The 15,105-nt window shown below is 37.3% G+C and overlaps 1 protein-coding gene across 1 annotated transcript; it reads right to left on the bottom strand.

Moving 5' to 3' along the window:
- Positions 1–7,890: 7,890 nt before the first annotated feature.
- On the bottom strand, positions 7,891–14,124 carry LOC577311 (neuronal acetylcholine receptor subunit alpha-9-like). The gene is made up of 6 exons (XM_011677300.2): positions 14,086–14,124; positions 13,380–13,489; positions 11,549–11,729; positions 9,942–10,299; positions 8,780–8,939; positions 7,891–8,514 (listed from the first exon to the last, which is right to left on the bottom strand). Exons 1-6 carry the CDS (start codon positions 14,092–14,094, stop codon positions 8,187–8,189), a joined length of 1,146 nt encoding a protein of 381 aa, XP_011675602.2. The 5' UTR covers positions 14,095–14,124; the 3' UTR covers positions 7,891–8,186.
- Positions 14,125–15,105: the final 981 nt, after the last annotated feature.

The raw sequence follows: 15,105 nt of genomic DNA on the forward strand, positions 1-15,105 counted from the left end.
ATAGAATACAGTCAAATTTATCAAAGTGTATCGCTGAAATGTCATAATTATCCATGTTAACAATTACATTTAGCAGATCGATGTAGAATGCGCACAAACACGAAAGCGCATAGAACGATTTTTTTCATCTCGTCCATCCAAAAAACAAAAGTATTGATCACGATCATTAATTCGTATGCGATCCGAGGAAAAAGTGGCAATCAATTATTGTGCAAACATGTCCATCTTGCATTAAAATTCGCATCGTTGAATAAGCTCATAGTTGAGTAAGTTCATTAGCAGTGTGATAAAGCCAGAAGGCGAGATAGCCCAGCCCAGAGATGTTTTCTTCTCTTTGCTTTGCTAATAATGTCCTTCTATATTTAGTCTGTTTGTCAAGGAAGCTATTTGCAGATCTGGTATGTCGTCACGCTATGACATAAACCTGATACCGCGCCATTACGTGGGTACGATAAAACAGCGCCAGCTCATCTCGTCCTTCTTAAAGTCGATCACAAATATTTTCGAACGTCGCCAACAAATTGATGTATGCTCTAGTTGGAGAACACTTCTTTTAATAGAGAATGGCCATTTCAAATACGATCATAAAATGAACTGAAATTAATGTAGGCCAATTTTGCGTTCTAGTGATGGCGAAAATGATTTCTGAAATTCAACAACAATTTCTTTGAACAATAAGAATTACAAACAAATTACCTTGCCAAAGTTGATCTGGAATGTACAGTTGCTAATTTGTAAGTATAGCGAACAATCGGGAGTAGTTTATAATAGGGTATTCACCCCCCCCCCCCACATTCTACCCCACTTCCTCGATTTCGCTTTCCTCTGCAGAGGCTATGAGGTTATCATGTTAAAATATTCCACTTTTTGACGGGCAATTTAATTGTTAAGAAAATATGCGCATTTATTTGTTTCTGCCTTTTTACTTTAAGCTTTTCTTCCTAATTTAAAGAGTTTTTCTCTTTAGCTAAACTATGGTTTATAGAATGGTTAAGGTTTAGAATGAGCCATGTAAATATAAATGGTTGATTAATCGTCAAAACTAAGGCTTGGGAACGTGACACCACATATCGTATGAATGAAATATCTCAATGTTGCTTTTAACATTTTTTAACTTTGCAAACAAATTGACTCTAAAAATATCCTTCAACCGAAGAACCAATAAAACACTTCATGTTTCCATCATTTAGAAAAGGAAGAAACAAATCTAGCATCAAGACTCGTCTTCACAACGTCCGCTCCTTTTTCAAACAAAGTTTGAAAGTTCATCTATAGGTCACTAATTATCCAAGATTTGTCAGCAATCGTTACTCCGACCTTCGTCTTTATCACGTTCTTTTCTATAAATTTAATTTGTAAAAACACGTGCATTTGCCTAAGAGTTAAAATGATGGCAGTCCACACTCTAAGCAAATGTTTGTGTTCACACTGAGTGTCCAGGGTTAGCAAAATCCCATCAGAATAAATTGTTTAAAAAAAACTCTTCCCAATCCCACCCTCCCCATGATCCAAATGTACCCCCCCCCCCCAAACCCCTTAACAGCCGGACTCGTGTTTAGCTGCGGATTTTAGTGTAAACCCTGCACTTTACAGCTAACACACGCATTAATATTACAAACACCATTAAACGTTCATTTGCCATGATTTTGTACACCTTTTCGTAAAAAATGAATTTCTGAAAGCCATTAAATTACCCCAAGCATTAGTGAATTTACCATTAACATATTCTACAAGAAGTAAACATGGTGGTTATCGTTATAAATTAAGGATATCCTTAATAACCATGTGTAAACTTTATAATAGTAAACAAATACAGTCCTACGTGCAAGGTAAGGTACGGAAAATGGCCACAACAAATATATTTGTGCTTCTCAGTGATTATGGGTGGAAAATTCAATAATCACTATCCCGTGCTCTAAATCAAAATAGTTCTCCCCTCCCTTTCTAAATACATACAACGCTTACTACCATTGAATTAGCCTATCTCTTCTGCATTATAAGAAAATGGAAGATGGATCTTTGCATTCCATTCAACAAAATTCAGCTTCCATCTGACAAATTGAATGGCGGTTTTGCCACAATCGAAGGTCTTGACAAAGTGACCATTTTATTTCAATCAAAAAGGGAATAGAATTTTAAAAATCCTACCTTCGACCATTTGATAGATGATGACAAGCACGACCATCGAAATCCATATCCATCTCTGATTTTCCATATTTTGTGGCGTCTTTGATACAAATATATATTTCATCCAAAGCGAGGATCACTGTGATGAGATAAAGCCTGAGATAATCTTCCTAAAGTGATCCGAAACACTGGTGGTAGATTTGAGAATTATAGGATGCGAGAATTTTACCGGTCTCTAATGAAAGCGCGATTCCGCATCTCATCGCACTCATTGAACCAGTCTCATTGTATTGACGCGTGCACGGGGAATACAATGGGCAGCAAATTATCTCAATAATGAAAGTGCACGATTTGCTTTCTGTTACGCGCTTCATTAGGGACTTTTAGATTTGCGTAGCCTGATACGTGTGACGTCCATTCAAGGCAGGGCATTAAAAGGACGTCGACCGTAGCAATCCACATTGTCTTCGTGCAAATCTAAAAGTCCCTATTGGTTGTGCCTGTACGTACGTCACTCATTCCATTTCTAATATTGTGCATTATCTCATGAGACTTTCTCGCGGCATTATTCTTAAATTCTAAAACGAAAAATGTTAAATTTATATGAACTGTTTTAAAGGGACTTTTCTAACATGACCGTTTTTGACTGCCTCCTCCCCCTCCCCCCAAGAAAGATAATTATTTTGTTATTATGTCTTTGCATGAAATAAGCTTGGTTATAAATTAATAACGCAAATAGAGTAGATTATACGGATCATTTAAACAAAGCACTGGTGGTAGATATCAACTAAGTTCTCTCAGCCTGAAACTAATATACAATTATCTTCATAGTCGTGATTTTTCGAGGGGAAAAAGTCTATCACGCTTACATCCAATGCAATTTTATTCTCGAACTTAATTGTTCCGCCATTCGTGTAATACTCCAGTCACACCGAAAACACCGACACCAGACCGACTACACACCGATCAAACAGTTGCCTAATACCCGAGTCACACCGCCAAACCGACTCCGTGATTCCTCATTCGGGGCAATGTAATTCCTTAATAGTTCGGTTTGGCGGTGTCGGTTTGGCGGTGTGACTGAGGGAGTACCTGAACATGGCCCGGGCAACGCATGTCATTTTTAGGAATTATCCATAAATCATTGTAACCTTCTCTTATCGACCTACCAAATATAATTGCAATTAAAATTCAATCAATCAATCATTCCGGATACACCCAACGATGCCCCCGCCAACTATTACTTCTAATCATCCAAGGCATTGATTTCCAGATTATCATGATTATATCATTGAGGGGGAATTCCAGCCTGATATTGAATGGCTTTAATACAATAACCAGGAAAAAAAATGAGAAACAGATCGATGAGAATTTGAGGAAAATGTGAAAAAGGATAAGAACGTTGTATGTATGAAGTTGCAATCGATATTTTAACGACAAAGTAATTCCTTTCCAGCACCTGTCTCATTTTCTTTGAATTTTCATAAATTCTAATCTACTTGATAGTGCTGTTGAATTGATGAAGGAATGTATTTTATTATAACAGGTTGTGTAAAACATATACAATCATCATTTAGGAAGCCGAGGGCTGCCCTTAATAAAGTCGTCAATAGCCGTCAGGGAAATCTTGCGAGCATTTAAATGTAGTTTGATCATTTCCGCAGAGAAAACAGGCATTTATGATGTATTTTAGAATTTGGCTTGAAGGTATAGACCAGTTTTAGAAACGCCCCCCCCCCCTCCCTCTCAAAAAATGAAATGGAAGCTCTTATTACCAATCATGTGAAAAAATATGTTATGACTAAAACGTGATAATACAAATTTTGCCGGTAAACCGCCTACTAATAATCATATCGATCAGGCCTGGATAGATATCGCAAATGCACTTCAACATTGAACATTTGGGCATATATTTCTGCTTTTTTGCGAATTTAGGTTGAAGCATTGTCATCTAACTACCTCCGAAGGCAATATCTAAACAATGTTGAAAGGATATTTTGCAACCAAAACCCTTGAACCGCTATTTTACCACTACCGGTCTTTACCTTTAAAGACTGAAAGGTTGAGTTTTGGGAAGAGGTGAAAAATAATTTGTGAGCGTTATCATTGTTATCATGCAAGAGTGGAAGAACATCAGATAAATGGCTCTTTAAATATGGTAAACAAATCGGGACGGATTTTTATGCCACATGTTTGTGTAGTCCCATATGTTGCGCTTTATAAATATTGTTATTATTATTATTATTATTATTAGTATCCATCTTTCTGTGTACAGTGCTTGTATTTTTTTACTATGACTGGGCCAAATTTCTTATCATTTTGATGATTCCAGAACCTTGCAGTACACGCCAATACTTATATGCTAGATGATCAACCCTTTCTGATCGATTCCACAACGTTTCTTTCACAATGTCATCGCATGACCAGAAATTTATCTTTACAGAGATCAATCTTGGAAATTTATTTTTTGCTTTGATTTTTTTTCATGACACTATCGACAAAACAATTAAATTTAATAAATCTCTTATTTCAAAATTATAGTCAGTGAGAGACAAATATACACCAAACGAGCCCACTCCACAAACATATAAAGAAACACAAACGTTCGTTGCTAATATTCAAGACAAGATACAAATTTATCTATGTAGAACTACAGCATATTCTTTATTTTACACCATTCTTATGTGCCATTATTTCAATCCATCCGCGGTACATACTCATCTTACTCACCGTTCCCCTACATTTGTACAGAATGAAATATTCACAGTGGGATGAGAAAACTATGAGCCTTTTATAAACCGCGACCTCTTCGAATCCATGCAATCAACTTTGAAAAAGAATCCTAGCTTACTTTTGAATAAACTAAGCCATCGTTTGATTTATTCCGCCCTATTTATATACTTTTATTTAATTGCTTCGTTGCCATTCCATTAAAAGCGCAGAATTTCGTGCAAATTTACTAACGTTTTCCATGAAATCACAGGGTATTAACTACCTGAGGGGATATTGATGATTGAAAAGGTATCAATATTGATATGATGTATGAGAACAGAAATTGGACTCTTCGTGCATTACCAGTACTTGAGGCAGAGAAGCGCTATGAATTATACAGGGTTAATGAGCTATGAATATTATACAGAGATAATTGCCTTTCTCAAACAACGACCGGGTTCAGTCATTGCTTTTTTCTTAGTTTAGGCCTGCTATCTATATCGAATAGATACTCCTATAGTCTACATGGTAAGGTACAGTGTATGTTATAATGAACGATCATACTAATAATGTTGATTTACCATTCGACTTTTTTGGCTCCTATTCGCAAAAGATTTATGGAGTGCCACGTTTTAAGACTTTTATTCTGTGCAAATTATTTTAACGCTGTAATGTTTGTCCGTCTGTTAGAGCATTATGGTCATTTTAATACAATGGGGAGGTTGACGTAAAACGGTGAACTATTAAAGTCGACCGACTTAAATCTGGACTAAAGTTCGTACGCTTTATACATAGCGACCAATGCGGATTCCATTCACAGTAGTATTAAAAGAATCACATTACTAGGGGAGACTGCGAGTACCTGTAATGTGAAAGAGCATGGAACTTAAAACAACTTTGATGTATTTACATTATCATCATGCCATAAAATTAATTCATAATACAAACACGTGTACGCATAAATACTATTTTTCATTATTGTATTTCCAACTAAATCTTATGTACGCCTAAATGGGCATTGTCTAGCACCATTAATCACATACTAGTAGTTTAGTCTAAGCATTATCACGATTACAATAGATGTAAGATCAATCTGTCAGATATGTATGATGATGCGACAAGAATATAATGGAAGGAAGCGATAGTTTGAAATGGGGAGATGAAACCAAAAACCAAAAACCCGGTAGTATGCGAAAGTTAATGTAGTTGGATGAGCAAGTGTGCGCTTGTGAAATGGCGCCTGGCCAGAATGCTCTTCAGGGAGTGTGGATAATGTGCATACCCTGTGTGTGGGTAATCCCGAATCCGAAAGATATAGGTGAAGCGCTTAAACACATCGGTGATGTATCAAGCGCTATATAAAAGCGGAATATTATTATTATAAAAACACAAGCAGAGGGATTGGTAGAGGGCGAAATCGGAGAGAGTAATAATTATGTGTAGGTTTCGTGGTCAAGTTGATATGTCACCGGAATCTATATCACATGGCTTGCGGTTCGACTCCCATCGTGGCACTAATGTCCTTGACAAGACATTCATCTACATTTGTCACACTCGTCTCAGGTGATGTTAATCACATGGGGGAATAATTCCTGGTAGGAATTAATTCCTTGAAATGCTAGAGCGCCATAATGACAGTTTTGATGAAGCCGGGGAAATATTTCTGACAGATATGGGCGCTATAAATGAACCCAATATTAATACTATCAATATTTTTAATTTAGTACATGTAATCTAACAGTCATGGTTATACATTTCTATATCTGCCATGCCTTAAGGATAAAATACGATGATTGAAAGTAAAAAATACATGTATAATTCTCTCGAAATTATATACACCTGTACATGTACATGAGGGTAACAGATAAAGTTTTGCCAGGTATATGCCGTTTTTGCTCTAGCACCAATTTTACATTTTAGAAATGAAATTAGAGTGAGCAAGCGGTGATGGGAAAACAATATTTAGTGGTACTGCCGTTTCTTTTTGTTTTCTTTTTTGCTCCTTCTTTTTGATGCCACAGGAGGCGAAGAATACAAACAGTTATCTTATCGTGAAATTAGTATTATTATGATAAATCATGGTCATAACAATGTGAATTTATGATGTGTACATTATGCGTGAAACAATCAATCAAGGTATTCGATACAGATACGATAATATATTCAATATAAACCACTATTAATTAAACTACATTTCGACTTAGAAAAACAAAATATATACATGAAACGATTTAGATAAAAAGAGTAGATGTCATCGTATGATAAATAATTGTATTCTGAGACAATTTAAACAAAATAAACAACTTAAACCATATAACATCATGTACAACCATTTGTGTTTTTTTGATATTTCCCCCTTTACAAATTTATTATATCTAAACTTAATGACAAATTTACATTCATATACTTGCCCAGCCGATTTGATTATTATTTTAAGGAAATTTAAAGAATACGCATTATAACTATAGCATATTCCCTTTGTGACAGCATGAATACTTTGGCCTACAATGCTTTATGATATTCGGTCATACTGGAATCGCGTAACATAGATAACAAAAGAATAAAACAAATTAACTGAAATAAATGAAATAGATAAATAAACTAATAAAAGATAAATAAATTCAATAGATAAATAAAAGATGAGGATGAATGCAAGCGCATGTAATGACTTCATTATTTTTTATTGATACATTTATTATTTATGATCTTGGTCTGAATAGGTGTAACCGAGTTTTAAATCAGACTAAACATGTGAACTGCTGTGAGAAACGAATAATATTATAGTCATGATGTACAAGGCAGAACATATGACGTTAGCTACCGTAGATGTCAGTAGACTGTACGTCTTCACAGCGAACCGGAGCATCGGTCGACCTCCAAACAGGTGGCACAAAGCTTTGGAAGGGGATTTTCCCTTTATCAAAAATGACGATATCCGTATAAATCAAGGTAAAACACTAGTGTTGTTGTTCATATTTGCTTACACAGGGACAACAAACGATTCCGATGAATCCGTTGGGGTACTGAGCCGGATTGTGTCCATTTTTATAATTTATGGAGACCTTATTTTCAAGGGCAAGATCATGAAACAAAAGATACCATATTTAGAATCGTCTCATTTTAGGTCAGTAACAAAATAATCTAGGAAAGAATGTACCTCTCTAAATTTAGAAGATGGATGTTAATATAGAATTTCTGGTTATACAAACATGATTTGTGTAATTATGTACAATGTGGTATTTTTTGTTCTTTCTTTTTCTATTTTTTGTTCAATTTATTCATCTAACTTCTTCGGAATGCTTTGGGAAATAATCAATGTATTGCAACCTGTAATTAATAGAAAATGTCTATCCTTTTGGAGCCTGGCTAAACGAAACGACCGCGTATATGCCACACCCAAGCATACAGGCACTCAAGATGGTACCAAAGGCTCTATCAATACCGTGAGCTAGCTGCTTCCACATGAAACCATTGGTCAATTCCATCGGGCTCCTCATCTTTAAAGCCTTAAAGTCGATAGAACCCTCTCGGAGTGAGGACGACTCCCCAGCCGAATCGGATGATGATGGCGGTTTGTTGTCTAAGACGGTTGCAAGCTGGACTGTGTCACAGATGTATTGGATAGTGGAATACCTCCTTTCGCATTGCTTGGCCTCGAGATATTTGTAGTAATCGCTAAGAAGAAAATTAAAAGACAGTGTTCAAGCATGGAAATAATGTGAGGATTCGAATGGTGATTACTTTAAGAAAATGCCTTTTCTTAGGATACAAAGAACTAACCATATACTTGATATTAGTATAATCCGAGCTTTCGGCGAAATTTCATGATAAAGCGATCAAGTTTTCCCTGATTTTTGGAAACTATGATTCTTACTTTTTTTAAAGAAAGAGTTACCGTCACCCCCCCTCCCCCTCCTCCAACGTGAATTTGTGTCTTTACCTCATTTTCCCTTCTGCGTTACTATGGATGAAGATCCTTAGAAGCCAGAAGGCCCACGATGGAGGTCGAGAGACGACGTCCTTGTGGTAGACATGGAGTACGATCACGGTTAGGATCACGGAACACACACTCAGGGTGATCAAGATGAAGAAACACGTCACTGGAGAAAAGATGAACAATGGAATTAAATACTAATCATTAGAGCACATACAAGCGTTGGATTACTCTAATGGTATACATTGAACCAATTATTCTTACTTCTGTTATACGGATTTTCTTTTCATTCAGTTGCAATGATTCATAAGAGCGATGGAAATACAGTAATTGTGATACCACGGGAATCTAGCACCGAATACTTCTTTTTCAATGCCCCCTGCATACGACACGTCGAGTCGATTGCATTAATATTACCATGATTAGGCGCTTGTATCCACTAATTGAACCTATGAAGACAAATAGCTCATACCTTGGACGAGCAACTCAACGCAATAAAAGGGACTTTTAGATTTGCACGACGGAGAACGTGGACTGCCCTTTTAAGACAATGTGACGTCACTGCCAGTGCCTTAAAAGGACGTCACGTTGCCTTAAAAGGGCAGTCCACGTTCTCTGGTGTGCAAATCTAAAAGTCCCTAATTATGTGCACTGATGACGATGAATGCTTTTGTGAAGCGCCTGGCGTTCATTTTTGCGCTGTCCGTTTTGCTCTGTTCGTTTAGACTTTAGAATCATAACCCGTTCCAATGTCGCCCTCACAATGTTGCGTCAAAAAACACCACCAGTTGTTGACACGGTCAGCAGTCAGGCTACTTTTAGATTCGCACGAAGACGTTAGGTCAATGCTACGATCGACGTCCTTTTAATGCACTGCCTTGAATAGACGTCAAACGTATCTGTCCACGCAAATCTAAAACTCCCTAATGACACCTCATGTTCAACAGGCATTTTTAACTCAATGAAAAGTTCCAATCATTTCTATCATCGTCACGTGACGAATTGTCGAGTATTCTCCGAGAGATTAGGGGGAATTTTTGACTGGCCAACGGGTTTTGCTGTGTGCAGATTTGTACTCCCATTAATGGTATTTCCACCAAGTCTGGTGTCAGCGAATTATGGCCTTCTGCACATGGAAACTGACTACCCACTCCCTTTAATGACTCACCGATAATGGACCTGGGCTCGCCGATGGGTGGCATGAACTCTGCAACCAGCTGTTGGAAGAGGATGAGTGCCAGAAGGTTGGTGACTGTGAAGGTGATCTTCTCCCCGGAGTCCGGGTGTAACCAGAAACCGATCAACATCAAGATTGTCAGGAACACCGCAGGGATCACGATGTTTGTGCTGAAGAATGCAGTTTCCCGTGCGAAGGTCAGCGTGTAGACCACGCGGTCGAAAGGGTCCTGACAGCACTTATACTGGACGCTGTCGTTGGATGGTAGGAATCTGGTCAGTCTCCATATGCCGTTGCGGACGTACCGCTCCTGGAGGGCATCGTCGTCGGTCAGTGCGAAAAGCCGCATCTTGTTTGGTAATGGATGAAAGGAATGGAAGTAATAATGTTATACTACAGTAAAACCTACTTAAGAACCCCCCCCCCTATATATATTGAAAGGGTAGCCCGACACATGCTCCGGTGACGATTGCTCTGGAGACAAATGCTCTTCAAAAAAGCGACAATTTCTTCGCTAAATTTGCTCCACGACATTTGCTCCAACGTCAAATGCTCCGCCGACAGTTTCTCCGCCGACAATTGCTTTGTCGACATTCCTCTCCGACGACAGTTACTCCGCCGATATTTGCTCCTACGACACTTGCTCCGCCGACATTTGCTCCGACGACGTTTTCTCCGCCCAAGAAGTGCCCCGTAAAATACAATTAATGCTACTACGACAATAATTGCTACTCCCCCAAAGTACATGTACCCCGTTGAAGATAAACGCTCCGCCGACGTATCTGGAGTGCCCCGTAAAAGACAAATGCTGCCCGAAAAAAATTGCTCTCTGATCCAAAAGTGCATTTGTCTTCTACGGGCCAATTTTCTTTATTTGAGGACCAACTTTCGTCGGAGCAAATGTCGAAGGAGCAACTGTAGGAGGAGCAAGTGTCGTTGTCACCGGAGTATTTATCGCTTCAAGTGGAGCAATTGTCGGCAGAGCAAGAGGGAGCAAATATCGGTGATGCAATTGTCGTCGGAGCAAATGTCAACGGGGCAACTGTATTAATTGTCATGGATTCATGGAAACACCACCTGGCTGTAAACACCTCACTTTTTTTTCCACTGAAGAGCGTTTCTTGTCGAAACGTGTATCAACTTACCCCGTAGATTAATGGCCACCGGCTTGTAGAGACCTCATTTCGTATCTGCCTTGAGCGGTCTTTATATACAAGTGTCACTGTGCTCAGGTAGCTTGCTTGGCGCTCATGACGGAATAACTACGAAACAACATTTCTTTGCGCTTTTAGATATATATGCCTACTATTTGACAAAAATCAAATCTAACCCCCCCCCCCCGGCATTTCTCACCTTAATATATTCTTCGTCAAGCCATGAATATTACCATGGTGAAACAATTCCCGAACTAAATGGAGGGACAGGGGTGAGTTGAGTTTTACAAAATTCCGATGTCTTTTTGTAATGTTTCAATATTAATGTTACGTACAAATGGGCGAATAGGAAAAATTTGTCATTATGAACTCCCAACCTTCCATATGTTTTGAACTATCTCTCATTCATTGTCATTTCTGAAAACGAAATGTTGTCCTACATACCTGTGAGTTGACCAATGACCATGGATAGTAAGTGAGATTGCATTCCTGGATATCATATGGAAAGTACATGATGTTGATCTTACAGGCGCTCGTGGAAATGGCGGGAAACAACCAATCCACTGATCCAGTATGCTGAATGTTGACATATGTCTCATCGATGCTAATGCCGTCCTTGTGCAAACTTTAAAAAAGGGGAAGAAGGGGTTCGTTATTCTTTACCTGAAACCTGCTGCTTCAAATTATCGTTATTATTATCCAGAGAAACGATATTGATTGAACTGTACGAATATCTGTATCTTAAAATGCTTCAAAACCGATATTCAAACACAATTATGACAGTTACTTCCGTCGCGTGAGTTTGTGAGTTTGCAAAGACACGTAAACCAAATACGACTTGAATCACTTATTCCATCCATTCATTTATTTATTCCTCTAAGGGAAAGGAACGGACTAACAGCAAAAGCTGGCCATAGTGGTCTACTATATAGGGGTACACATTTCATCTATTGCATAAATAATCCTGAATGACGGTGCTGCCAAGACACGACGCATCAATGTTGTGTCATAATGCCGAAACAGAAGACCTACATTTGAATTGTTTATGGGTTGTTGGAACACGAGTAACTAACGCCGTGGATAAAGATTAATGTTCTTAACAAAGCATAGACTGCGAATTATATATAAATATATCAATTACTCGTGACACAGCTTTTAGAGTGTGAATTACTTATAAATAACAAAGTGGTTGGCCCCACAACCCCACTAAGACTATCACGGTCTGTTTGCTACCCTCTCACAACTAACCAACTACCAACTACCCCTCCATCCTCCCGAAAAACCTCCCAAATATAATACTGAAAAATGGCTACCACTAATAAGCCAGTGAGATGAATGGCTTTGAACCATCCAGACATTATCATATTTTCCTTTTTTGATTAATGTTGGATATCGTGATTATTTAAAATTGGTGGGTTTTTGTGGTCATGCGTGATCCCTTTTGGACCCCTTGAAACCGGTTTATTGTGGTTAGGTCTTCAACCAGTTTGTCTACTACCCAATCGGTTTACTCCCATAATTACACCCAGCCCGTTTACCATCCATATGGTCTAATTATCTACTTTTGTCTACTTATTTTGGTCTAATGACCATTTAGGCCAATATTCATTTGATCTAGTTGCCATTTGGTCTAATCTTTGATAAGTCTATGTATGACCCATTTAGTTTATTGCTGATATTTTTCCAGTCAGTCTATATCCCAGTTTGTATAACGCCCATTTTGATCTACTATACGTATAGTCTTATAATTATTCAATTGCAAATAATAATAATCATCAAATGATTATCAGACCTTAGGAAGGGGCATTAGACAAAATGGGAAATAGATTAACTGGTCATTAGACTAAATAAACAATAGACCAAATGGGCAGTAGACTAATTGGATATTAGATCAAATGAAAATTGGACCAAATGACTAGTAGCCTATTAAATTGTCTTTAGACCAAATGATAAATAGACTAAATGAGTATTAGACAATGTGGACAGTAGGTAGGATGGATGTACATATGGAAATTGACTAAGTGGGTAGTAGACGAACTGGTTGTAACCCAAACGGCAATTCACCACCCAAACTACCATCCATGAGGGATACGATTCCCAGATTAAGAACTTCTGGCTCTAAAAACCCAGGTATGAAATGAAAGTTAGGCATAAATGTTCTCTCTACTTTTCTGGGTCTTAATATCTGCAGGTGTCTACTTCTTTAATTTGATTTGCTCGAAATCCTTAAATTGTCGACAGCACTGTTTTATTGTGTCTTTATCTGCATACTCACTTCTGTACGAGAGTCAGATCAGGTCTCCAGATATCATTGCAATGAAGGGTAATGTTATAGATGCCATCCCATTCATCGGGATCCCACTGGAGGTACTCGTCTGTCCATTTCTGCAAAGATGAAACATTGCAAAATATACTGTATTTTGTAAAGTTGCAACAGAATCCAAGGTCCTAACCTAATGTATATCGAAAATATTAATAGCATAAATTATAGAAGAGATTGTACATCATGGTATAAGAGCAACTTTGCCACCACACACATTTCTGAGTATAAAGCGCACTCATTTAAAGTCAAGAGGCAATATAATTATGTTAGATTGCACCTGATATTGACCGATATTCCTCTCATACAAGATGCTGTACAATTTATATGCAATATTATTATTTTAAATTTGTTAATGAAAGCCTTTAGGACCTTAAAAAGATTTCAAACGAAACAAAAAGTCTATTTTAAAAAGCAGACTTTGACAACTTTTTGATTATCCAGTCACGTGATCATACCACTCCATCGGGCCAGCTCTGCATGAAGGTTTTGTTTTCTTTGGTTGTTTTAGTTCTTTTTGGCGGTTTGTCTTAACGCAAATAGGATATCTGGATAGTTTGGACCATGTGTCCCATCTACTTACCAAATTCCATAACATTCTATAACATTAGGAAAAGAATTTTAAACATTGTCACTTAAAATGTTAAACATTGTCACTTACCATCCTCATATTAGAGCGGATCTTTATTTTCTGTTGATTCTCATTCTGCAACGAAAGTTGAAGAAATATCTGATAAATAACTATATGATATAAGTATAACTGTTATATAGCCATATGAAAAATAAATATATACATTTAGTATGGGTCTGCAATTGATAACTAAGTAAACTTATCATGGGAATGTAGTATTAATTTGGAAGATTCACATCATGACTTCATATCCAGTTCATGAAAATAGTTTTAAGAACAGTGTTTGCCATCCTACGTTTCGTAATCCACTTCAACGTAATATTTACATCATTTCTGTTTGAAAGATTTCTTCATGGCTGAATTTGATGAACCGTTTTAGCTTTATCATGGCTTTTTCATGGCTGAGTATTAATACTGGCAGTAAAGGGGGGTCACGGGACAATATGGGGGGAAAATCTATCAATTATTGTGCTACAGTCAAATGCAGGATAGGATATATTGACGGGCAGTAATATAGGAGCTCGCGTAATTTATCTAATCATTTAAAAAAAAGAACAGGGAAAGAAACATAGCACAAATATCAAATAAGTTCTTCATATATAGGGGGAGGTTCAAATAAAATCCCAATCAATCATTCAGTGAGATAGATTTTTGTTTTCACTTACAGGTTTTGAAGGCTTTATAAGATTCTCCCCTAAAGCCTCAAACCAATCATAAAATCAATAACTCTAAAATTCAAAATACAACACCACCAACTGACAATAGTGGGGGAAATCTATCAACTTCGATAATGGGATTTCCCGAAAGGGCATAGGCCTAGGTATAAATGTCACGTCTTTTATTAAAAAAACAATCTATTTGATGTATTTGAAAACTGATGAATAAATTATTATCGCTTCATATTATTTTAGTTGAATTGTGTGGTTTTATTTTCCATTCTCAATCGGATTAATATATACAATACAAAATGAGACGCAATTCAAATCAAACAATTACAACAGTATAAGAAGAACGGTTTTAAAACTAATTTAATATAATACAATGAAAATT

The sequence above is a fragment of the Strongylocentrotus purpuratus genome, unplaced genomic scaffold (assembly GCF_000002235.5).
Source record: "Strongylocentrotus purpuratus isolate Spur 01 unplaced genomic scaffold, Spur_5.0 spur5_scaffold_5, whole genome shotgun sequence".
NCBI classification, from domain to species: domain Eukaryota; kingdom Metazoa; phylum Echinodermata; class Echinoidea; order Camarodonta; family Strongylocentrotidae; genus Strongylocentrotus; species Strongylocentrotus purpuratus.

Bases quoted from the DNA above. Each gene is read 5' to 3' on its own strand.
- LOC577311 (XM_011677300.2), bottom strand. The intron at 11,730-13,379 runs GTGAGTATGCAG...CCTTTTTTAAAG, and splicing joins GATCTGACTCTCGTACAGAA to TTTGCACAAGGACGGCATTA. The intron at 8,940-9,941 runs GTGAGTCATTAA...TCTTTTCTCCAG, and splicing joins CGAGCCCAGGTCCATTATCG to TGACGTGTTTCTTCATCTTG.